Below are 24,909 nucleotides of genomic sequence, written 5' to 3' on the forward strand. Positions count from 1 at the left end.
TCTGCCCTGTGACCCAGGGTCCAAGTTCCTGCCAGGGTCCTGGCACACTCACGGGCTGTCCGGGCGGCCACAGGTGCCAGTGCAGGTGGAAGGGTGTCAGCGCCTATGGTTAAATGGACCAGACTGAAAGGGGTTCCTGTTGATTCTGACTTCAAAATATTTGACGTAGAAAAATGCTTTATCAGGTATCAACTTTTTAAATGACTTTTCCACAGCACTGGACCTTCCCTTTCTGTCCAGGGAAACCCTATCTTGTTAAGCAGCACACCCAGCTCATCCCACTGCCATAAGCACCTACCTAGTCTGCCCTCCAATTCAGTGGCGTGGGACCCTGACTTCCAGGCCTTGTGGCTTCTTGGGGTCTCCCCTCTCAGGGCAAAGTAACAGTTCTGCTTCCTGTCTGTGTGCCCCATCAACCTGGTGATAGTTGATTTCTGATCTCCCAGGGTTGGGATATCAAGCTTCTAGCCAAAAAGGCCAGTCTTGAGCAAGTCCTTGAAAAGCCCAATTAAAATTCAACTTCTTGACGAAACATGCCCGAATTCAAATTCTGGCTCTATCACTACCCATGTGAACTTGGGCAAGATGCTTTTCTGTACCTTAATTTCCTATATATAAAATGGGGATAACTACCTCCTTAATGAGGGTGTCATCGAGATTAGTTTGAATACATGAAAAGTGCTTAGAACAGTGTCTGGCACATGTGGGGGCCGCAATTAAACTGCGTTTCCAGGAGGCCCTAACCAACTGGCCTCCAGCCTCTACTCTCCGGACCCCTCGAATCCATGCACAGTTGAAGGAGTCCTAATTCCACTCAAAGCCACCTGTGCAGAGGACCCTGCAGCTGGGGCTGTGGAAGCATGTTTTAGGAGACCCCGGGCACGAGGGCGCAGAAGCGTGGCCCGCCGGCCTCCGCACCGGGCCCTGCTCCGGGCGCCCGGTCCAGCGGGGCGGTCGTAGGTTAACCCCGCGTGCCGCGTCTGCAGTCCTCACCCCAGTCCACGCCGCCCTGGTGTCGGGCGCCGCCTCCTCGCTGACGCCGACGGACTCGCGAAGGGCCCTGGAGGGTGAGAAGCCGGAGAGACGCCCCCAACCCGCGACAGGCGAGGCTGGGACTCGCGGGGGGTCCCGCCAGGATTTGGCTGTCGGGACCACGCCCTCTGTGACGGGCACGGCGCCCCGCCCCAGGACCGTCACCTGACCGCGCGCAGCCAATAAGGTTTTATCCTCTCCCAGCCGCTGAAGTGTGGGGATTGGCCCGGAGTGCGCAACTCAGCCAATCTGGACGCGCCCCGGCCTCGCGACCCGGCTTCCCCTCGCGAAGTCCAGAGCTGACAGTTCGGGCTTAAGTGGCTGGGCGGGTGTGGACTACACCTGGGCCCGGTGAGCGGGAGCGGGGTCGCGGCGGGATCGGGATGGAGGCGACCGCGGCACCGAGCAGGCATGCACGGGGGCGTGTGCCGAGTCGGCCCGGCGGCAGCGAAGGGAAGAGCCCGCCGGAGAGGTGCGCGGTGAGAGGGAAAGGCGAGGGAAATCGTCGGCCCCCTCCACCGGGAAGCTCAGGCGCCGCGGTGCTAGGGGTTGGCGTGTCCCGCCCGGGGAGGTCAGAAGTGGGTAGGGGGGCGCTGGTCACTCGCAGGGAGGAGCCCCACGCGGGGTTGCAGCGCTGGCCGGCTGGCCACGGGGGAGGCCTAGATTAGGGATGAGAGCTGGAGGACGAGCTGATGCGAGACGTGGTCTCGGGAGGGAGATAGTGCGCTGAAACCTGAGTGACGTCCTGGAGTCAGCCGCACCGGTCTGGGCACGCTCTGCACGCGGGAAGAGGGAACAGCAGTTTGAAAGGCCCTGAGCGCACAAACGCGCCTGATCCAGGGCTGGCTGGAGCGCGTCGGAGCACTCGGCGGCGCGTGGCCCGGCGGCGCATCAGGGCCCAGGAAGCACTTTGGGCTGTATTTATTCTAAAGGTGTGGCGGATCTTGGAGGTTTGAGCCTGTAAGTAATGCAATTTAATTTTATTGTATTCTGGCTGCTTTGTGGAGAGTAGGAATGGGGGTGGGGCAGGGGAGGAAGCAAGGAAAGCGATTGGGTCTCTATAATAATCTAGGAGGGTAGATGTGGTGGCAGAAGTGAATGACCTGAGGCAAAACCCGCTGGACCTGCTGATGCATTGGTGTTGGAAAGGAGAGATTAAGAAGGATGCCTCCCTGTGCTCGCTTCGGCAGCACATATACTAAAATTGGAACGATACAGAGAAGATTAGCATGGCCCCTGCGCAAGGATGACACGCAAAGAAGGATGCCTCCCACGCCACTGGCCTGAGCACCTGGGGAAGTAGGGATGAACTCAGGGAGAGTAGGGCGTCGGTCCGTGGGGGTGGGGGTGGGGGGTGAAAGTGGCATTTTCTTGTTTGTGAATCTTTGCCCTCCGATTCAGTAATGTGTTAAATACTTTTTGTTTGGATAATCCTCTTTACCTGAATATGAAGAATAAATCAGACCAGCTCTTTCATTCGTCATTCTACTCTGGTTGGGACAGAACTAATGGGAGCTGGGAAGATGTTCTCTAGGGCAGCGGTGGCCAATCTTTCAGACCTCACGGACCACCAGTGGTTGGCGACTGCTGCCCAAGGGAGACCGAGTGGAGAGGAGATTCAGGGTGCCTTTTTGCCTTTTTAAATGGAGTTTAGCTTGTCCATACTATTGATAGCACTTTAAGGAAGTAGCAGGTAATGGAGCAGAGTAATCTACAAAGTGTTCCTCTGAAATTCAAGCCATAAATGAGCCAAGCAGCTGGTTGAAAAGTCGCAGTCTACTCAGCTGACACTATTAGCTTGAGGGGCTCTGTGACACTTACTTATAGGAAGTGAGAGCCAAGTTGAGGTGCCTGCAGCTTTACGTCGCAGCAGGACCGGGAGTGTCCTAATACTGGAACATCCAAGGATGGCTGATCAAACTGCCCAAAGCCCCAAAGCCCTGTACCTGTCAGGTAACTTTGAACAATTTATAGACAAGATGCTGCATTAAAACATTCATGGTTTAAAAACAAAAAAACAAAAAACAAACACACAACAAAAACCAGGCTGTCAGACCAGCGGTTACTAGGAGTTGTAAACGCTCTGTCTTGCCGTCTCTGGGTTTGGGCCTGACTTGTGTTGGTGGGAAAAGAAACAGCCTGGTTGTGCTACAGCCAGGGCTGCGATGTCGAGACCAGTTCTGACCATGTTCCCACATACCATCCAGGTGTTCCAGTCTCTCATGATGCATTAAGGACTTAGTCTTGCTGAAAGAGAACAACTGATTTTTTTAAGCATTGTAGGCTTTACGAAAAGTAGACATAATTATGAAAAGCCACCTGAGCCAGTCAAACCTTAAATCAAGACTACTGAGAAGAAAGAACTGTCTGAATTGATACTCAAATTTCAGGAGCACATCATTCAAGCCCCTAAACCAGCAGAATCAATAAAGAGGCCAACCCCCAACAAATCTATGACAAATTTGGAATTAAAAGTATCTGCCTCCTGCCAGGCCAAGGTAGCTCAGTGAATGAGTGTTGACCAATGAACCAGGAGGTTGGCTTCGATTCCCAATCAGGGCAAATGCCCAGGTTTTGGGCTTGATCTCCAGTGGGGGGCATGCAGGAGGCAGCTGATCAGTGATTCTTTCTCATCATTGATGTTTCTCTCTCTCCCTCTCCCTTCCTCTCTGAAATCAATAATATATATATTATTTATAATATATATAAAGTCTCTTTATCTTTTTGTGCCACCTATTTTTCTTTTGAGTTACCTAAAATTGATTATTCGTTTCTCCTCACTAATAGAACTGTAGTGTGTCCCATACTTGAAGAATCTGGAAACTAGCTCATACATAGTTATAGTAGTTCTTAGTATAATATTATGATAAGCAGAGAAATATAAAGTAACATTTGTTCACATCTCTTTCTGTTGTTTCACAGTAAGGCAAGATGAAATATCAAATTTTTAATTAGTTTTTTCATGAGTCTGTGTTCCTATAGATTTTCCTAGAAAATCTTTAAGGAAAAAACGCTTTGCAATGTTTTTGCATTCGGGGCACTTTTTGTAGGATTAATTCTGAGATGTAGTAAGTAGTTAAGGAATATATGCATTGATTAACAAATTGGAATTCGTTTGCACCTAATTGAAATAAAAAATTATATCAGTACCTATGTTACTTGCCAAGCAGTATTATTTAAGAGTATAGGAAAAATTATAAATAAGAGTTTAGATGTATGAATTAGGTTAAAAAGTCACTATAAGACTAAGCAATAATGTTAAATATCTCTTTCCTGATTATAAAGTCTTGGTATAGTGTTGTGACTAAATTGTATCTGAATTATAGCTTGCACCCTCTTAAAATTTTGAATTATGTATAAAGAGAACTAAGTATTTATCTGGCTTCCATGATGGTAAAGTATATTTATAAAATTATATATTAAAAGGCTTATGGAAATACATTAGAGTTTCAGAAGACTAAATATTTAAGCTTTGCTTCATGACAACTACCTATTACATGTTACATAAAATAGCTTCATTGTTTTATAGGGTGTTTTTAGTTTTTATGAACAGTTTGACTGACAATTCTAGATGATACAACATTGATTATATATTGTACTTTATTAAGGAGGGATCACAGAATTAGATTGTTTATGCTAACTGAACCTATGAAGGATAGGTTACTTTTTTTCACATAGTGCAGAGCTCATGAAGAAAATGACAAATGTCATGAAGGGCCAAACCTCTGACAGAATTGAATAAGTTTGGACATGAATTATGCTTACATAGATTAAAATTATTATTTCCTAAAAACAAAAACTAAGTAACTGTTTAATAGCCATGGTTAGCAACTGTGTTTGAATCTTCATGTGGCTTGGTTTAAACACTGTTGTTGATTTAAAAATCAGGTAAAATAATTTCTAGTATCAGGCCAATTACCTAATGTATATAGTTATGAAAATTTCTGAAGGTTTTTGATATAACTAAGAAGATACACAGATAAATTTTACTGATGAGGATCTTTCTGAGAATGTGCCCTTTCTGTAACATTTAGTTTGTCATCTTATAAACGGAGCCCCTGCTATGATCCAGCCATTGTTCTCAGTGCTGGCCACCAGGCGGTGAGAGGAACTGGCAGAGCCCTTGCAGCTGACATCCTGTTGCTCTCCATTGATGCAGACAGGAAACAAGGGACAGGTCTAGGGAGAAACTGCTGGGAAGGAGGAGATGGGGTGGCCGCCGAGACCCTCACCAGAAGGTCAAGTTAGAGCAAAGATCAAAAAAAGTAAGGCGGGGGGCAATGGTCATTCTAGGCAAAGAAACCCAAAAGTTCAAGGGGGAGAGCAGCAGGCCTGCCCCAGGGTAGACCTGCCCCCTGAGGGAGACGAAGAGGGAGAGAGAGTGGGAAGAATGGGTGCAGGGCTCACCCCGGCCTCAGCCTTCACAGAAAACTGGTGAAGTTATAAAAGCAAGCGGGGAAGAAAGGGCCTTTGGGACGTGCCGCTGCCCAGGCCGGCATGGCCTGACCTTTACAGCAGTTGGTGGGCGGTCCAGGCCCTGCGGGCCACCAGTCCTTCCCAGGTGGGAACAAGTGTAGGTTGAGGGCTCGCTGCCCTTGCTTTACTTGCTCCTGTTGATGTGTTAGACCTGGTGCACCTGTAATCCCACTTCCCATCTCCTTTTCTTTCCTCCAGGAGGGTTTACATGGACTATAACGCAACCACCCCCCTGGAGCCAGAGGTTGTCCAGGCCGTGACTGAGGCCATGCGGGAAGCCTGGGGAAATCCCAGCAGCCCTTACCCGGCAGGTAATTCTAGGAGATGCGCACAGATGGCAGATATGCAGCCGAGGCATCAGGGCAATGACACCACACGGGAGCGCTTGGTTTTGAATAGATTTTCTGTGAACTGCAAGTCTAGCTATAATTCTTGGCAAGTTTTTTTCCGAGAAGTCCGACTTGGTACGTTGACCCTTGTTGCTACCACAATCTTTAATCTTTAACATACATTCCTGTCTCCCTTTCCCAGATGAACAAGATGTCTTATTAAAAGCAATAACTGTACCTAAAGCCCTTTAACTTCTCTGTCTCAGTTGATCCTTATAAAGTTTGCAAAATCTTTTAAATCATCAGGATCGAATATAATCCTGGCCTTGTAAAAAAAGAAAAGAAAATTACTTTTAAATTCTTTACTTATAAATATTCTTATTTCTCATTTAGTCTTGTTTTAATGTAGAGTAGTGATTTTCAACCTTTTTCATCTAATGGCACATATAAACTAATTATTAAAATTCTGCGGCACACCAAAAAATGTATTTTTTGCCCATCTGACAAAAAAATAGGTATAATTTTGGTTGATTTACAAAAATAATAATAGTGATTACCTACCCTTTCTACTCCAAAGTGACTTTTTTAGAAATCAGATGCCTATATTTGTATATAAGGATTTCTGGTACCAAGAATTAACCAATCAGCTGCAACCTTAATATGTGTTGTGACCAATAAGATGCATCTCTGTTATATGACCTATATATTTATGGTTCAAGACAGGGCATTCACACCGGACGGCCACTGTTGTGTTGGCTGTTGTCATTTTTTTATTTGACCATCTAAGGGAAAAGAGGTCAATGCCCCTGATTAAATAGACATGTATTGAACAAATTCTTGCAGCACACTGGTTGAAAATCACTGATGTAGAGCATTAAATTGGAGGTTTGGGAAAACAATTTAAAATTACTAGTTCTACAGCAGAGTTACATGATGTTTTTCAGCTGGTGAGCAAAATCGTACCCTTCTGATCTAATGTTTATTGGGGATAATAAAGATAAACTATCTTAACTGGCTTACAGTGACCGAAGATAACATTCAAACAGACTACTGCCCTGGGGTTTTCTAATACCTGGGTACAATTTCGCCGGCTGTAGTGGACTTTCTTATCCATTTACTTTTGTAATTCCATAGCAACTTGATAACGGAAAGCATTTTCAAAAGCCGGTACTAGTCATTCGTTAGCATATTTGTTGATTTATTTGGTACATGTGTCTGGCTAACCCGGACATTTCTTTGTCCCTAATATTTCCGCCAGTAAAATTGAGCTTTATGATACATTAAACATGGGAATATGGAGAACAGTTAAATGCCAATAAAAAGCAATTAATATGAAGAAGTTTAGGAACAACCCTCCAGGAGAAATAATGTTCTTGGCCCCATGAAGGTCATCAATGGATTCTCGGTTACCTTGACAGCCCTTGTTTCCACAAATTAAGAGCCATAACTAAAAAATGCATCGCAGTTCACTTTCTGTTGATAATCAAAGGAAAATCACCTTTATGATAGAATGATTTAATTACTGGGTTGGCAGTTCCCCAGGGCCTGTCCAGTGGCATCTTCTGACACTCTCGAGGCCAGCCTGGCCTCGCGTTAGAGACTTGGACTCACCTCCAGGGACCCAAGTCCTGCTCCATGGCACACACAGTCAGACTTCTGTGAGCATTTTAACTTAGTCGTTCGTCCAGCCTGCTTCGCCTGCGCTTGCTCTGTGCCTGGTGGGTACAGCAGCAAACAACACAAAGTCCCTGCCCTCATGAGGCTTCCATTCTAGTGAGAGGGCAGACCGTGAGCAGACAAATGTAAGTGTGTTATGTGAACAGGCTGTGGGGCCTGTGAGACAGGATGGGCCGGGCCCTGCTGGGTGGGGAGGAGGGTGCTGTCTTTGTGTAGGATGGCCGGATCTCTGACGGTAAGGCATTCGCACAGAGACGAACAGGACGCACTGCAGCTACGGGGAGTAACAGGTGACAGGAGGGGTGTGGGTGGGCAGGCGTGGGGATCCCAGAGACAGTGCCACATAGGCCTGTGGATGCCCCTGTGTGGGCCTGGCTCCCACCTGACTGAGACGGCGCGTGCCTGGAGGGTTCTGCGCAGAGAAGTGACAGCGTTAACCCCGCTGATAGAACAATTTTGAAAATGAAATGTATTTTAATAAACACTGCCTTTATGGGATTTCATTTGGGGGGACACTATATATCTGTTCAAGTTTCGTTTGTTTGTTCTTCCCAATAGGACTGAATAGTCAGAAAAGTTTGGCGACTGCTGGTCTGTAGACTACTTAAGTAAGAATGGTCATTGCGATGTTCAGATTTCCCCTCCTGCAGCCTTCCTTCTGTGCCTCCTGAGGTTTGGTCCTGGTTTCCTGGGAGCCAGTGAGCCTGGGAGGCAGTGGAAGCAGGTGCTTCCCCGAGGCAGGGACCTCCTCATTACCGGGACCGGCACTGTGAGGTAGGGCATTGGACTTGGTGCTGAGGCGTCATAAGTTCTAGTTCCGCTTATTTTTGTTGTTTTGCAGCGTGACCTTAGGCCTTCCCACCCTTACATTCTCCTGTCGGGATGAGCGGGAGGCAAAGCGATGGCCACGGCCTCCCTGTCCTCCAGCACCCTGTGAGACGAAAAGCATGAGCAGGGACCTTCCATTCCCAGGCTCCCCCCCATATGTGTTTCTGGCCCTCACTAGCTTCCGGGAATCTCAGCTGTGGTCCCTGATTCACTAATACCTCACTGCTGCCCTTGCACCGGTTTATTTCTAGGTGTTACACGTTATTGTGATTACGCCAGTGGGACATGTTCCGTTTCAGAATTACCCACTCAGACCTCTCGCTCCTTCATGGCTAGTCATTCTTTAAACATGTCAATTGCACTCGATGAAGTGACGTTAATGAATGTCCGTTTTGGTCCCTCAAGGTAGGAAGGCCAAGGATATTATCGATGCAGCTCGGGAGAACCTTGCGAAAATGATAGGCGGGAAGGCTCAAGACATCATCTTCACTTCCGGGGGCACGGAGGTAAGGTTTCTAAAGTCTCATCCTTTCAGCTGTAGTTTTTTGTTTTTTAAAAAAATACGTTTTTATTGATTACAGAGAGAGGAAGAGACAGGGAGAGAGATAGAAACATCAGTGATGAGAGAGAATCATCAATCGGCTGCCTCCTGCAAGCTCCCTACTGGGAATCAAGCCCGCAACCTGAGCATGTGCCCCAGCCAGGAATCCAGGTATTTCAGCTGTAGTTTTAACAAGAAACAGAAGGGTGCCCGGCTGGTGTAGCTCAGTGGTTGAACATCAGCCTGTGAACCAGGAGGTCACCCGTTCAATTCCCGGTCAGGGCACAAGCCCACCCCCACTCCCCTGTTGTCCATTTCTTTCTCCAGGAGACCAACACTGTTAGCTTTGTGTCCTCCAGAGATAATCTGTGGGTAAAATGCAAATAGACATGTGGATTTATATAGTCTTTTCTCCTTCTCTTTGTACCTATTCAGGGATCTTTGTGCACATACAAGCAAATGTGCATATATCTCGCCTTTCTGTAGTTTGTGGGATACTATGTATAACCTCAGCTACCTCTTTCATTTAGCAAGTGTGTTGCTTTTTTGGTGTCAGCCACAGAGCGTTCCCTTGGTGTTTTTACATCTGCTCGTGTTCCGCTGAATAATGTTGCATAATTTATTTAACAAGTCCCGTTATTGATACACATGGAAGGGCTCTCCAAGCTGTCCCTGTTACAGCGCTATAGTCAACAGTCTTCTACATCCATCATCTTGCTTCTGTGCAAGTGCAGCTGTCGGACCAAGTCCATGATAGAGTCTCTGAGTCAAAGACTTCACTGATGGAGATGCCAAAGGGCCCTGAGTAGAGGTGCTCCACCAGCAACGGGCCTGGGAAAAATAGTCTTTTTGGACAGATTTTTAAGTTTTAAAAGTGCGTAAGTTGCTTATACAGACATAATCATGCAAAGCAGGTATAATTGACCAGAAATGAGTTCTGAAGTTTTTGAAAGTTTGGAACCCTCAAATCTTTGCAGTTGGGCCTTTCAAAGGGTGCAGCTCAGGAACTGACTTTTCCTTTCTGTCTTAAATGTTAGCCACGAGGAAATCCCAACAGGAGAGGTTGCTGTGCCCACTCTCCCCTCAGGGCAGTTTCTGTAAGTGGTTGTTTGCATGTCTCTGCAGTCCAATAATTTGGTGATCCACTCCGTGGTGAGGCATTTCCAAACCATCCACACCTCCAAGGGGGACACAGCCAAGTGGCACAGCCCGGTGGAGGGGACCACGCCCCATATCATCACCTGCACTGTGGAGCACGACTCCATCCGCCTGCCTCTGGAGCACATGGTGGAGGAGCAAGTGGCCGGTGAGTGCCCCGCCTAGACTGCAGCAGGGACGGCTCTGCTGACCCGGCTGGCTGATTCAGTGGGGAGGGGCCCCGGGGACAGGGTGAGCCATCGCCCTCCTGTGCTCCGGCTTCCTGGCTGTCCTCATGGAGGGGACACAGCCTGTCCCTCAGGCTGCCATCTGGGTGTCAGTAGATGCCAGGAGGTTTTCCCTTAAAAAAGTGACAATCAGGTGTATGCAGATGATGTTTCAGACTCTTGTATATAATAAATATTTAAATAACATGTCTATAAAATGCTAAATGGTGCTTTTCATTGTTTGATTTTAATACTTAAATTTTGGCTTCTACTCCTCTGATATGAAGAAGGATCAAATAGGCATCCCCTTCAGGGGGTCAGAATCAGGGGCTCTCAGTGAGGCTGGGGCAGGGTGGCCCGGCCTCCCCCAGAGCAGTGCCAGGCGGTCCGAGGGATGTCAGGCTTAGCCTGCAGTGACGATGGCCCTGTCATCGTCACACAGAAGGAACCGGTCCTTTTTTCACTTTTCCTATGATTCCAGGTTAAGACCACTGACTTGAAAACATAAGAGCCTCTCCCCCCCACCCCTCATCGAAGACAGCCATGGTTAAGTCTCCTTTACGTAAGAAATTATTTCTTCTCGTTGTCAGCTTTCCTATTGAATCTGCCTGGAACCTGAAGGCGGATCTGGGAAAGCAGTTTTATCCCAGAGATAAAGGGCTGTAACAGAACTGCTGGGGCAGACCAGGAAGCCTTGGTGTTGGTTTTCCTGTGTGAAGACTGGAAAGGTTTTCCTCCTCCTGGTCTTTCTGGTCTTACCTGAATGCACCAGTTTAATTAAGGGGGGAGAGGAAGGAAGCTCCGGTCTAACCTTCTTATTAGGTTCCAGTTCCTCATATCCCTGCTGCCTTTTTTCTGTCTTACACAGGGAAGGCAACTTAGTATAAATTGTTATCAGTTACTGTTGCCTTTACCCTCTTATTTAAAGTTACACAAATGTTTACAAAGTATAAACATGCTCATGGTAGAAACAATGAAACGTTATAGAAAGGTGTGAAGTACAAAGTAAAATGGCCTCCAGTCCTGTCCTGCTCAAGCCCACCTGGAATTTCTCTTATGGTTCCCATTTCATTTTAATTACTTCCAACTTAATACTTAATTATTTACAAACATAATTTCCATTTCAGCTCAAGCATCTGTTTGCTGATACTCCTACCCCCATATAAAACGATGACTTTGACCGTTCCACACCCCCTCCACCTCTCCCAATTGCTTTCTTTATATAAATATATATTGATTGCCGAAACCGGTTTGGCTCAGTGGATAGAGCGTCGGCCTGCGGACTGAAAGGTCCCAGGTTCGATTCCGGTCAAGGGCATGTACATTGGTTGCGGGCACATCCCCAGTGGGTGGTGTGCAGGAGGCAGCTGATCGATGTTTCTCTCTCATCGATGTTTCTAGCTCTCTATCCCTCTCCCTTCCTCTCTGTGAAATATCAATAAAATATGTTTAAAATAAATAAATAAATAAATAAATAAATAAATAAATATTGATTGATTTCAGAGAGGAAGGGAGAGGGAGAGAGATAGAAACACCGGTGATGAGAGAGAATCATTGATCGGCTGCCTCCTGCACGCCCCACACTGGGATTGAGCCCGCAACCCCTTCATGTGCGCTGACAGGGGAATTGAACTGTGACCTCCTGGTTCATAGGTCGATGCTCAACCCCCCAAGCCATGACAGCCAGGCCAATTGCTTTCTTTATAAATCAGCTTTCTGGAGATGTCATTCACATGCTACAGAGGCCCTCAGCCCAAGCACCCACTAGCCTGCATTCTGTCTCTAGAGGCTCCCTGATCTGGACTTTAATAGAAATGGAATCAGTAATAATACTTGGTCTTTTGTGCCTGGCTTCTCTCAGCATAATGTTTTCAGGTTCATCCATACTGCAACATGTGCCAGCACTTAATTCCTTTATGGATGAGTAAATCTCATTTTATATGAATAATATTCTCATTCTATTCATCCACTCATCAGTGAAAGAGCATTTGTCATTATGATAATGCCAGTATGAGCATTTGTCTGTACGTTTGTTTGTGGGCACCTTTTCATTCTCTTGGGTTTATACCCAGGAGTGGGACAGCTGGGTCTCCCTAACCTTTGGTGTTAATCCTTAACCTTTGTTTCCAAAGTAGCTGCACCATTTTGCATTCCCACCAGTAGTCACAAGGGTTCCAATTTCTCTATATCCTCACCAACATTTGTTAATGTCTGTATTGTTTATTTATTTATATTTATTTTTTAGAGAGAGGAAGGGAAAGGGAGAGACAGAGAGCAACATAGATGTGAGAGCAAAATATCAATTGGCTGCCTTACACACCCTCTACTGGGAATCGAGCCCGCAACCCAGGCATGTGCCCTGACCAGGAATTGAACTGGCAACCTTTCACCATACGTTTGTTTGTTTTTTTAAATATATATTTATTGATTTTTTTACAGAGAGGAAGGGAGAGGGATAGAAAGTTAGAAACATCAATGAGAGAGAAACATCAATCAGCTGCCTTCTGCATACCTCCTACTGGGGATGTGCCCACAACCAAGGTATGTGCCCTTGACCAGAATCAAACCTGGGACCCTTCAGTCCGTAGGCCAACGCTCTATCCACTGAGCCAAACCGGTTTCGGCTGAACGGGCAACCTTTCAGTGCACGGGACCATGCCCAACCAACTAAGCCACACCAGCAAGGGCTTTATTGTTTACTAGAGGCCTGATGCACGAAATTTGTGCAAGAGTAGGCCTTCCTTTCCCCGGCTGCCAACACCAGCTTCCCTTCAGCACCTGGAACCTGGGCTTCCCTCCGGCTGCCAGTAGGCACTAGGGACCCGGGCTTCCCTCTGGCTGCTGGCAGGCACCCGGGACATGGGCTTCCCTCGCAGCCCCAGCTTCGTCCGGAAGGATGGAAAAACATCCGGAAGGACGTATGGTCTAATTAGCATATTATGCTTTTATTATTATAGATTATAGCCATCTTAGTGGGTGTGTTTATCCTATTCCTATTAATCTAATGCCACTGTCTTTCTGGGGATTCCTCAACTTCCCTTATCTATAGGTGACACCTCTTACTTAGAAATACATCTGTTCTCTTGTTTCTGAGGGACCTTGAGGGGCAAAAGGGTGTGTTTGTCTTTTGTTTTGTTTTTAATCAGTATTATGTTCTAAATGTCCAGATGGCCCAGGTTCCTTTGAACTACATTATGAGAGAGTTACCAGAGCCCCAGGGCAGTGCTATAAAGGCTTCCTGTTGTCCCCTCAGTGAATGCCAGTTGTTTCTGATCCTCTTTTCTGACATGGGTGGTCAGTCTGCTTTCGCAAAGACACCACGTCTGGAAGAGCAGCCTTAAGTGAGAGCTTATAACTGATTGAATATGTGGGGACTACCATCCTCTTCCCCGATCATGGCTTTTGTAAGGGTCAGGCTGATGAATTAAATATGGACGTAACAGGGGCCACCATCCTTGCCTGTGTCAGGCCCTAAAAGGCGGCAGCACTCGCCCTCGCTCCCCTGTGACGCAGCCTTGATTGGATTTACTGTCTTGGCTGCAGGGGGCGGGCGGTGTCGGAGGCTTCCACGCGCTTTTCACCACTACACGAGCTCTCACCCCAGAAGCCAAGGCACCAACTACTAAGTGTTTCCAGGTGTGTTCATGTTTGTGTTTGCTTTTGAACCCAAACCCTCTATTTAGTCACCCCACTGTTTTCCCTGTGCAGTGAGTGCCGGGAATGAGCACTGGCTCAGCGCTGAGTGCGTGGAGGTCAAGTTCGTGGGCCCCTGAGATGCAGAGAGGAGAGCGTTCCACAAAGTGAACCCACCAACTGAAGCTTCATTAAGGAAGCGTTCGTTCAAGTCGATCATTTCTGGTGGGATGACAATTCCTTCTTTATAGTTTTCAGAATGTTTACAATAAATTACGTTTGTAATCGTGGAAAATGTGCTTGTGGAGCTGTATCTAAGTGAACTGTCAAGGAGGGTTCTTCACCTCGGTACTTGTGTTTCATGCTCAGCGGTCACCTTCGTCCCCGTGTCCACGGTGAACGGGCAGGCAGAGGCTGACGACGTCCTGGCGGCCGTCCGCCCGGCCACATGCCTCGTGACCATCATGCTGGCGAATAACGAGACCGGCGTCGTCATGGTGAGTTGCTCTTTCTTTTTACGCAGACCCGGTGGGAAGGGGGCGGTCAGCCCCGCCGGTCCGTCCATCCTCACGACTGGGCCTCTTCCTCTGCTTTCAATTCTGTAGTGTTTTTGGTCTGTCCCCGTTAGTGTTTTCTTCTTTCATTCAGTTTTCATCAAATCCAAGCAACATACCCAACTCTTGATTTTTCCCTCTTCAGCCCATCCCTGAGATCAGCCGGCGAGTTAAAGCCCTGAACCAGGAGCGGGCGGCTTCGGGGCTGCCTGCCGTTCTCCTGCACACGGATGCCGCGCAGGCCCTGGGGAAGAGGCGCGTGGATGTGGAGGACCTGGGCGTGGACTTCCTGACGATCGTGGGGCACAAGGTGCGCACACAGAGGCCTGCTTCCCTCCTGGGCAGAGGCCTGCTTCCCTCCTGGGCAGAGGCCTGCTTCCCTCCTGGGGGAACATGGCTCCATGACCTGGAGGCTCACCGCTTACCATCACCTGTCACCCAGGGCCCCTGAGGGCCCACTGAGAGCTGGGCCCTGGGATGCAGTGACAGCAACTCCCTGCTCAGAGGAGCTTACAGAAGGAGGCCAGCGACAGCTAGCATGTCATTTGACGAGTGCCATGGCTGGGATAATGGGGCACCCAACCCATAGGGGCGGGAGGGGCAGCCAGGAAAGGCTGTGGGGGGGCACTGAGGGCTTGGGAGGTAGATGCAGGTGGGTTAGCCAGGTGGTGTGTGTTCTCTGCAGCAGGGAGTGTCAGCCCACTCAGCCCTCCCGCAAGGACGGAGATGCGGGCTTCAAGAAAGTGCTGCTTTCTCTCACGTGGTTTAAAGTGAGGCTCCTGAATGTAAAGGTTCAGTTCTGTGACGCAGCTTTAAGGTGGAGAGAGGGCCTGGCTCACATGACGACCTTGGCAGTGCAGGGGCCTGGGCCTCCAGTGCTTGGTTCTGCAGCTCAGGGCTTGCCGGGCGCCAGAGGCCGAGCGGCTGGCCTGGCACCGCGGCACCCAAAGCTCTTGGGTGATTTCTATGTGAAAACGTGGACTCACGCCCAGAAATAGCCCTCGGTGATCTCTAGTTCCAACCCTGTCCTTTCACAAATGCGATGACATTGCGGGCGGGGGTGGGGGGCGCCCATCACCACACAGCTGGGACTCGAGTCCAACATGCCCGCCTCCCAAAGGCTTCTGTGACTCCAGCGTGCGGAGCGGTGATGAGGCACAGCTGTGGACCCGCACGTTGCAGTGTCTCTGAGCCTCTCAGCGATCAGTTTTCATCCTGGGAAGCTCCTTGCTTATAACAACTGCCTTCTCCTTTCAGTTCTATGGCCCCAGGATCGGAGCCCTTTACGTCCGAGGGCTCGGGGAACTGACCCCTCTGCACCCCATGCTGTTCGGAGGCGGACAAGAACGGAATTTCAGGCCGGGGTAAGGTGGAGGTTAGCGAGGCTCTGGCTGCTGGCTGGGGTGTGCCGGCTCTCTGTCTCCGGCCGCACAGGGACCGCACAGCCCCTCACTACTGAGCCAGCCCTGCTCTCCCTCTGAGCCCCGACTCAGCACTCACAGACCCACAGGATTTTGGAGATGAAGGACATCTCTGTGTCTTTAAATGCTTCAAAGTGTTGGTCCATGCCCTGGCCAGCATTGCTCAGTGGTTGGAGCGTCAGCCCACACCCCGAAGGGTTGTGGGTTCAATTCCCAGTCAAGGGCATGTATTTGGCTTTCCGGTTTGACCCCTGACCCAATCGATGTGTCTCTCTCACATCGATGTCTCTCTCTCCTGCCCCCTGCCACACTCTCTAAAAAAAAATCAGTGGATAAAAATGTCCTCAGGTGAGGATTAACAACAAAACAAGCACAGTTCCCCTTGGCACTCTGGCTCGGCCACTGCACAGGTGCCGCGAAGTCCCCCTGGCCGGACGGCTGCTGTTCTGCCTGCAGGTGAGCGGGGCGTGCAAACACCCGGCTCCTTCCTGCCTGCTCCTGTGTCCCCAAGACACACAGGGCCGTTGGAACCAGGGAACGAGGGGGTACAGTCAGGATCCTGAGAAGAGTTTTCAGTAGCTGCCAACACGGACAAAGGCGTTAGAACAGGGGTGGGCAAACTTTTTGACTCGAGGGCCACAATGGGTTCTTAAACTGGACCGGAGGGCCGGAACAAAAGCATGGATGGAGTGTTTGTGTGAACTAATATAAATTCAAAGTAAAGGAGCGGAGGGGAGAGCAAGAGAACCCTCCGCTCTTTCGGCTCCGCAGGCCGGATAGAACAGCCAAACGGGCCGGATCCGGCCCACGGGCCATAGTTTGCCCACGGCTGTGTTAGAATGATCTGGCGAAGACTTTAAATCCGACACGGTAAAAACACATCAAGGAAAAATGTGAACAAAGGGCATAGAAAGTGTCAGCAAAGAAAAAGATGTAAAAAAGTGGAAACTTTAGGCCAAAACTTACAATAATGAAAATAAAAATTCAGTTGATGGGCTCAACAGCAGAATGGAGGAACAGAGGAAGGAATCAGTGAACCTTGAAAAATAGAAGAATAACTATAATTATCCAATCTGAACAACAGAAAAGAAATAGAGTGAGGGAAAATTGGACAGAGTCTCAGGGACCCATATGACTATAACAAAGGATCCCAGTGCATTTTTGTGAAGTCCCAGGAGAGCAGCAAGAGGGGGGCTGACAGCACTTGAAATAATGGCTGAAAAATTCCCAAGTTTGGCAAGAGACATAAGCTTGCAGATTTAAGAAACTGAAAAAATCCCAAACAGGACATACCGAAGGAAATCCATGTCACAATATGTGTTTAAGCTTCTGAAAATGGAAGACAAAGAAACCTTGAAATTGGCCAGAGCAAAACTGACACCTTACCTAGAGGGGAAAATTAATTTCAGGGACAATGGATTTCTCACCAGAAACCACGACGCCAGAAGAAAATGGCAGCGCATTTGGCAGGTGCTCAGAACGGTTGGCCGGAATCCTGCACAGCACACCTGTCCCCCAGGGTCAGAGGGGAAGTGAAGGCGTTATCAGATGAAGAAAAACTGGTAGAATTTGCCTCTGGAAGCCTGTGCTAAAGGGACTAATGGACGTTCTCTAAGCAGAAGGGGAACAGTAAGGAAGAACCTTGGGAAGAAAGGGCTGTGTTTTCTACACGGGGAGTGAACATATGGACAACCAAATTAAAACTACAATACCACTGCAATCACTCAAAAATACTCAGATACAAATGTAACACAACCTGTACTGGACATGCATGCTGAACAGCATGGTGCCAGCAAAATAAATAAAAATCTAAATAAATGGAGCGACGCACCACAGTCATGGGTCAAAAGACTCAATACAGTAAAGATGTCAGTTCTCCCCAAATTCATATACAATTTCTGTCTATGAAATCCCAGCGAGGAGACCCTTGGAACAAAAGAGACACAACTAGACATATGGCCCATGGCTTTTGGCAGAGATGGGAAAGCAGTTCTGTGGGGGACGGACAGCCCGCCCTCTCCTGGTGCTGCAGTAATGGCCGTCCGAGGCCAGCGGCCCGCCTCCACCCATCCCACACCTTACCCCGCATGACCTCAGAATCGATCCTGAACTTACGTACAACATAAAGCTGATACTTCGGGGGGAAACAAAAATGGAAAAAATTGCCTGGGCCTAGGACTTGGCAGCGCCTTCTCTGCCCCAAACCTCTAGTGACGGTTCATCCATCCACGGGGTGGGGGGCGGGGGGGGGAGGCGTTGCTGAGCCTCAGAGGGAGGAAGAGCTCTCAGACCCCCGCCCAGGGACCAAAGAGGCGGCTGTGGGTCTGCAGCAGGAGGAGGGAGGTTTCCCTGGTCTGGGCAGAACTGTCACCGAGGACCGGGAGGCGGCGGGGGCGGGGGGGGGGGGGGGGGGGCTGCCGGCCGCCGCTGGGCAGGCAGTAGACTGCAGGAGGGTTGGGGGCCTGTGTGGCACGTGTGTAGAAAGGGTGTTGGTGTGATTTTTGTCTGAACACACGACTCGCACATAAACGGGATTCCTTCCTGGGACATTTGTCAGTTGGTTTGCATAAAAATAGGATTGACTCCCTGTCTTACAGGACGGAGAACACCCCGATGATCGCTGGCCTCGGGAAGGTAAGCCTGTGACCCTGGGCAGGTGGCGGGAGACAGCCTTCCTCCTGTGTCTCCTCCTCTCACGCGGCTGCCACACTCACCGCACTCGGACCCAGCGGTTCTCTGTGACCCCCGCTGGCTGTCCTGAGTGTGACTCAGTTCTGACACAGCCTGGAGGCAGCTCAGTCCACAGACTGGGGCTCAGTCCCAGGAGATCCCACACTTCAGACTCTAGTCCCAAGTCCAGGTTGTCACCCGGGCTTCTGACCGACGGGCTATACATTGGAGGTTCCCCTAGCCCCCCCCGCTGCCACCATTCAATTAATTTGCTCGAGGGGCTCACAGAACTCAGATGCCTGGTTTCATAAAAGGATGTGATGAAGGTGCAGGGGAAACTCCCAGTGGAAGAGATGCAGAGGAAGGCCGGGGCGCCCACGCCCTCTGGGTGCCAGCCCCAGCGCCCCACATGTCCACCCACCCTGAAGCTCTCCCAACCCTGTACTTTCGTTTTTTTATGGGCTTCAGTGGGTCTTTAACTCCATTTCTAGCCTGTCCTCTCGAGATGGGGGGTGGGGCTGAAAATCGCAGGCTCCTGAAATGGCCTGGCCTTTTGGTGACCAGTCCCCCACTCAGCAGCCACCCAGTGAGGCCTCATTAGAACAAAAGATACTCCTGTCACCAGGGAAATTCCAAGGGTCCGCGATGTATCCCACTCTCCCCTCCATCATCCCCCTCTCCCCATGGAACCTCCTGCCATCCACGCCCTCACTTCTGGAATCTAAGAGGTGCCCTTGATCTTGCTCTTATTCCCATGCTTGAGGCAGCAGCCAGGCCTGTCTGTCTCCACGATAATAGTGGGGATCTGCCTCTTGTCGGTTTCCATGGCCACCGCCATGTGACCAGGTCATCCCCATCCTTTGCTGACACCTGCCAGCCTCTTCCCTTCTCCACGAACGGAGTGGTGGGTGACCATGCAGGTCTGATCCCCTTCCCAGAATCCTTTGCCCTGTGACTTAGGCTCAGGTCCCGCCTGTCACGGAGCCTCAGTCCCTGACACCACTCACTCTGCTCCGGGAGCACTCACCCTTCCCCTGGCCTTGGACCTTGGTGGCTGCCCCTTCCTGACTCTGCGTGCCATCGCCACACCCCTGCCCCCGCGTGCCCGTGTCCCTGAAGATCACCCACCCAGGCAGTGTGATGTGCCCACCTGTCCCCATGTGTGTGTCCGTCCGTCCCTCCATCTCTGGAACAGTCGGACGTGCTTTGAGGGCTGACGTTCTTCCTGCCCTTACGGGCTGCAGCAGCTCTGGTGCGTGGCAGTTTCAGGAGGTGCCGCAAGTCAAGTAAATTCCTGTGGATCAAGTGCGGTGACACTCCAGGCACTTAGCTCAACCGCCAGTCAGCCCACAAGTACTGTCTGCTGTTCCAGAATGAGCAGCTTGAGGAAATGGCCCGTCAGTCACCGGGAATCGCCGCCCCTGCTCCGTAAAGCCCTGGTCCTTGGCTTTACAATAAGTGGACGCCCGTGTCCCTAGGCTGCTGAGCTGGTGGCAGAGAACTGCGAGGCTTACGAGGCCCACATGAGGGACGTGCGCGACTACCTGGAGGAGCGGCTGGCGGTGAGCGCCCCGTCAGCCCCAGGGGAGCGGGTGTCTTTGGGGCCTCATCTCCTTCTGCCGGTGGGCACTGAGGACGGGCACTCTCAGCCCAGCTGGTCATGAGACAGGAGCCAGAGTCCGAAGCCCAGAGAGGGACCCCAGCAGTGGATTGTTTTCCAGACAGAGACGCACCAGAGATGGTGCCTTTAGTGATCAGTGTAGAAGATTCGTGTGTCAGGATTTCATCTCCTTGTTGGCTTTGCTTCCATAGCCAGTCTAGGTAGGTGCTTCCCAGTGAGAATTATTTTACGTGTTGAGGTTGAGGTTTTGTTTCCCAGGAAAGTCTAAAGGTCAAGAAGGTGGGGGGCGGTGCCGAAACCGGTTTGGCTCAGTGGATAGAGCGTCGGCCTGCGGACTGAAGGGTCCCGGGTTCGATTCCGGTCAAGGGCATGTACCTTGGTTGCGGGCACATCCCCAGTGGGAGGTGTGCAGGAGGCAGCTGATCGATGTTTCTCTCTCATCGATGTTTCTAGCTCTCTATCCCTCTCCCTTCCTCTCTGTAAAATATCAATAAAATATATTTTTTAAAAAAAAGAAGGTGGGGGGGGGAGAGGGCGGGGCGGGACTTTGGAGCCATCACTGAACAACTGAACATTTCATCGATCTTCAGGCTGAATTCGGTAAGAAGAAAATCCATCTGAACAGCCAGTTTCCGGGGACTGAGCGGCTCCCCAACACGTGTAACGTCTCCTTCCGGGGACCCCAGCTCCAAGGTGATGACAGTCTCCTGGTCTCCAGGGTGTGGGGGCACGGGCTGGGCTGTGCTGTGGGTCGCTTGCTAAGGCACAGCAGCTGTCCTGTCCCAGGTGGCCTGGGCTGGCAGGCCTGCCTCTCCCTGACTGCTCGGGGCTCCAGGCCCAGGAGGAGGGCGTCACAGTGCTTAGCAGTCATCACGCCCAGCTGAAAGCGGTTCGGGAAGGAGATAAAATGAACTACGTTTTAGGGTAGTTGATACTTTTTGCCAGAAAATTTGACAAGATATTTTATGAAGGTTAGGGAAAGTAGATCAGCTCTAAAAACTGGCTGTGAGGAGGGAAGAGTGCAAATCCAGGGGTTTCCCTGGTTGCTGAGACACTGCTCCCCATCAGGGAAAAGAGCTGTCCTGAGTCCCTGAGCCAGTCCAGGGGTGACCTGCTGTGTTTCACTGGGGAGGTGGAGTGAGCCACAGAGTACATTGGGGACCTGTGCTCTCTCCTCAGGCTGCTCGGTGCTGGCACAGTGCAGGACGCTGCTGGCCAGCGTGGGGGCCGCGTGCCACTCGGACCACGGGGACCGGTAAGTGCTCTCCAGGAAGCAGCACAGCTGTGCAGCCTGGTGGGGACATAGAAAGTGACCCTGTGCAGGCCTCCGGGGGGCAGGGCAGGAGCTGCAGCCTGAAGCAGGGCCCAGGCTTGACCAGCAGCTCTGATAGTCTGGCAGGGGTGGGGAGAGGTGGGCTGTGGGGCCAGGAGCCCGATGTGGCAGCCAGACTCCAGGTCAGGAGCAGCGAGGCCAGGCCAGCCTGGACCCAGAAAAGCACTCATGGGCATGTCCCTCACTGAACTTTCAGGGGGCCATCATTCAGGGAATGCTCACCATGACGCTTGGGGGATGATCTGAGTAGCCCATTTCTAAGATGAGGAAACTGAGACAGAGTGGTCAAGGTGGCAGCTGCAGTCTGCAATCTTAACAGCCACAGAGGTGGGGAGGAGGGGCTGACATCACAGCTCAGGAGGCACAGGTGTCCCGTGTGGCCCCTGGGTGGGTGGTAGGGGAAGAGGGTGGAGGCAGGTGCCCACTGCCCTGTGGGTGGAGGTGGGGCCCTGTGGTGGTGCCTCCTGGAACAGAAGTGAGGTCACCCAGCCAGGAAGAGCTGTGTTGTCACTGCCCAGCATGGTCCTCCTCTCAGCTGTGACAGGGTTAGCTGCAGATCTGCTCTAAGCTGGGTGACTGGAGGTGACGAAATCACCTGCTGCCTGGCCCGTACACGATGGCCTGGATCTGGCGGTTTCAGGCGCTGAAGTCCAGCAGCCCACACTACCTTGCTGTTGGGCCCCTGGCCTGTAGGTGGCCTATGAAGGCAGAGCCTGCTTGGGGATTTGAGGACCCCCACAAGCTGCACACACCCAGCTTCACAACTGCCTCCATTCATAAATATAGGCTGGACCCATGTGCAAAAAGCCTTGTGCTGTGTGCTGTGAAAACCCGAAACACTTGGTACGCCACAGCCTCAAACAATGTGGATGCAAGACGCTCCACCGTGTGTGTGTGTGTGTGCGTGTGTGTGTGTGTGTGTGTGTGTGTGTGTGTGCTTGCTGTCTCTCTGTCTGCATGTCTCCAAGCCCTGGAAACCCCTGCATGTTAGGACTGGGGGCTGTCCATGCTCCGGGGCTGAGGTTCTGTGCTGGGAGAGCCAGAGGACTGACTGTGTGGGACTTTCTGGCACAGAGGACTGACTGTGTGGGACTTTCTGGCATGAGAGGCCCGGGGTCTGGAGAACCAGGGAGGCTTTGGAGCTGGACCTGGAAGACGGGTGGCTGGGGCATGCCTGCAGAGGGGGTGGGGAGCTGGCCAAGAGCAGAGGGGGCCGGGGCCCTTCCTTGTCTTTTCTCTGTGACAGCTAATGCTGGTCTCTTGCCCCTACAGGCCATCCCCGGTGCTGCTGAGCTGTGGCATCCCCTTTGACGTGGCCAGGAACGCGCTTCGGCTGAGCGTGGGCCGCAGCACCACCCGGGCCGAGGTGGACCTCGTGGTGCAGGACCTGAAGCAGGCCGTGGCCCGGCTGGAGGGCCAGGCCTAGTGTCGAGGCCACCTCACAGGAAGCCTCCGAGGCCTGTGCAGGGTGACCTTCCCTACAGAGTCGGAGTGGGCGGCAGTGGATCAGTGTGGAGTGGGTCCCCCGAGCACAAAGGCCCAGACACACACACCTGCATGGGCCTATCGCTGTCACTGCTGCCCAGTGGCACGGGTTGAAGTGGAGACGCTTTGGCTGTGCCTACACTCCCCCTAGGAAGCGAGCGCCCCCTTCATGGAAGGTGGCATTTTTATCAGGAAGATGAAGTCCTAGTATTTATAATTGATTAGAGGCCCGATGCACGAAATTTCGTGCACTGCGGGGGGAGTCCCTCAGCCTGGCCTATGCCTTCTCGCAGTCCGGGCCCCTCGGTCCTTACCACCCTGCCACCGCTGCTGCACTCACCAGCTGTGAGCCCAGCTTCTGGCTGAAGGGTGCTCCCCCTGTGGAGCACACTGACCACCAGGGGGCAGTTTGTGCATTGAGCGTCTGCCCCCTAGTGGTCAGTGCGCATCACAGCAACCAGTCCTTCCGCCATTCAGTCGATTTGCCTATTATGGTTTTATTATATAGGATTGTTGCTATCATGAAAATAGGAAAGGAAACCTGGTCTTTGCTGCGATCACAGCCACCCTGTACGTGTTTGCAGAGCAGTCAGTCTGCCTGTGCACCCACCCCTCGGGCCCTTGTCAAGCCCTTTCCAGACGGCCAGGCCCAGGTCCCCCCATTCCCAGCCCTGCCCGTCACTCAGGACTCGGGCCTCCCCACCCAGAGTCCTCAGGGCCCTCCTGTCTTTCCCCTCAGATCTCTTACTCAGGGTCTCAGCTCACAGGGCACTGAGTTGGGGGCGGCAAGGCCCATGTGACTGGGTTGTTCCCAAAGTGGAAACCAGTTCCTCCCTCGCTCAGCATTCACCTGATTTTACCTGCAGAAGGATTCTTCTATCCTCCCGAATGCTTTGTGGGATTCTGGTACACTTCAAATGCCATGTCCACACAGACTTTACATAGGAACGACTTTTTAATTCACACTTTTAATGTGCAGTTTTAAGGCGCAAAGAACTACACAATGACATTGAGGATACAATTGTCAGGTTAAACAAACTAATAAAATATTCCAGTGTGCGTATTGGGCGTATTCCCAGTGGGCGCTTCTCTCGGGGCTCCAGAGTGCGAGCTGCTTGTGCGGAAACCCCAGCTCATCACTGAGTAGTCTCCCTTCGGCTTAAGACATTCACCTTGAGTGTGGCCGGCGTGGCTCAGTGGTTGAGTGTCGACCTATGAACCAGGAGGTCACAGTTTGATTCCCGGGCTCCATCTCCAGGGTGGGGCGTGCAGGAGGCAGTCGATCAATGATTCTCATCATTGATGATTCTATCTCTCCCTCTCCCTCATTCTCTGAAATCAATTTAAAAAAATAAAAAACACAGTCACCTGAGACTGTGTCTCTGGAAGCCCTGGGAAGGCAGGTGCCTGATGTGCAGTGTCCCCCTCCAGGGAGGCTGTGGGTGCCCAGCTCCAGGTCTGGGAAGTGCACCTTGTGGCTCTGAAATATGCACCTGAGACCGTTAGCTGCAGCCCCTCAGACTCTCACTAGTTGGTGGGTGGGCTGAGACGGGGCCTTCAAACCCTCAGTCTCCCTAGGGGACTTCCTGTCCAGTGCCCAAGGCTGGCCCTGCGCAGCCAGCTGAGGACCAGGACCCAGCACAGGTTTCCATGTGGGAAGGCTCCTTGTATGACGATAGAGGCAAAGCATTTAGATCCCAACACACCTGGTGGTAAGTTCCCTGGAAACAGCTCCATTGTGGGTGGGTCTGCCCTCCCGTGACAAATCTCCCAAGTGGCTTTCTCAGGCCAGCACGGGCTCAGGGCTGCTGCCCAGACTGGGGGAGCAGGCGCTGGGGGCCTGCTGCTCTCTTGAGAGGGTCTTGTAACTAAGCTCTGGCTGGATGTGGGAGGTTCATCCTAGGCTGAGACATTTCCTCGGCCCTCGCCCCACGGGAGGAAGCGG

At 51.1% G+C, this 24,909-nt stretch overlaps 1 protein-coding gene across 1 annotated transcript; it reads left to right on the forward strand.

Annotated features, from left to right (window-relative positions):
* The first annotated feature begins 1,327 nt into the window (after positions 1–1,327).
* On the forward strand, positions 1,328–23,199 carry SCLY (selenocysteine lyase). Its single transcript, XM_080668991.1, has 12 exons — positions 1,328–1,504; positions 5,707–5,819; positions 8,748–8,848; positions 10,009–10,189; positions 14,250–14,377; positions 14,580–14,744; positions 15,692–15,798; positions 18,453–18,489; positions 20,004–20,087; positions 20,737–20,839; positions 21,326–21,401; positions 22,752–23,199. The coding sequence occupies exons 1-12, from the start codon at positions 1,416–1,418 to the stop codon at positions 22,903–22,905; spliced, it is 1,338 nt and encodes a 445-aa protein (XP_080525117.1). The 5' UTR covers positions 1,328–1,415; the 3' UTR covers positions 22,906–23,199.
* Positions 23,200–24,909: the final 1,710 nt, after the last annotated feature.

The sequence above is a fragment of the Plecotus auritus genome (genome assembly GCF_963455305.1).
Source record: "Plecotus auritus genome assembly, chromosome: 5".
NCBI lineage: Eukaryota > Metazoa > Chordata > Mammalia > Chiroptera > Vespertilionidae > Plecotus > Plecotus auritus.

Excerpts from the sequence above, each read along its gene's own strand:
- SCLY (XM_080668991.1), top strand. The coding sequence starts at position 1,416 with ATGGAGGCGACCGCGGCACCGAGCAGGCATGCACGGGGGCGTGTGCCG. Across the intron at positions 14,745-15,691 it reads TGACGATCGTGGGGCACAAG|TTCTATGGCCCCAGGATCGG; the intron begins GTGCGCACACAG and ends TTCTCCTTTCAG. Across the intron at positions 20,088-20,736 it reads ACCTGGAGGAGCGGCTGGCG|GCTGAATTCGGTAAGAAGAA; the intron begins GTGAGCGCCCCG and ends ATCGATCTTCAG.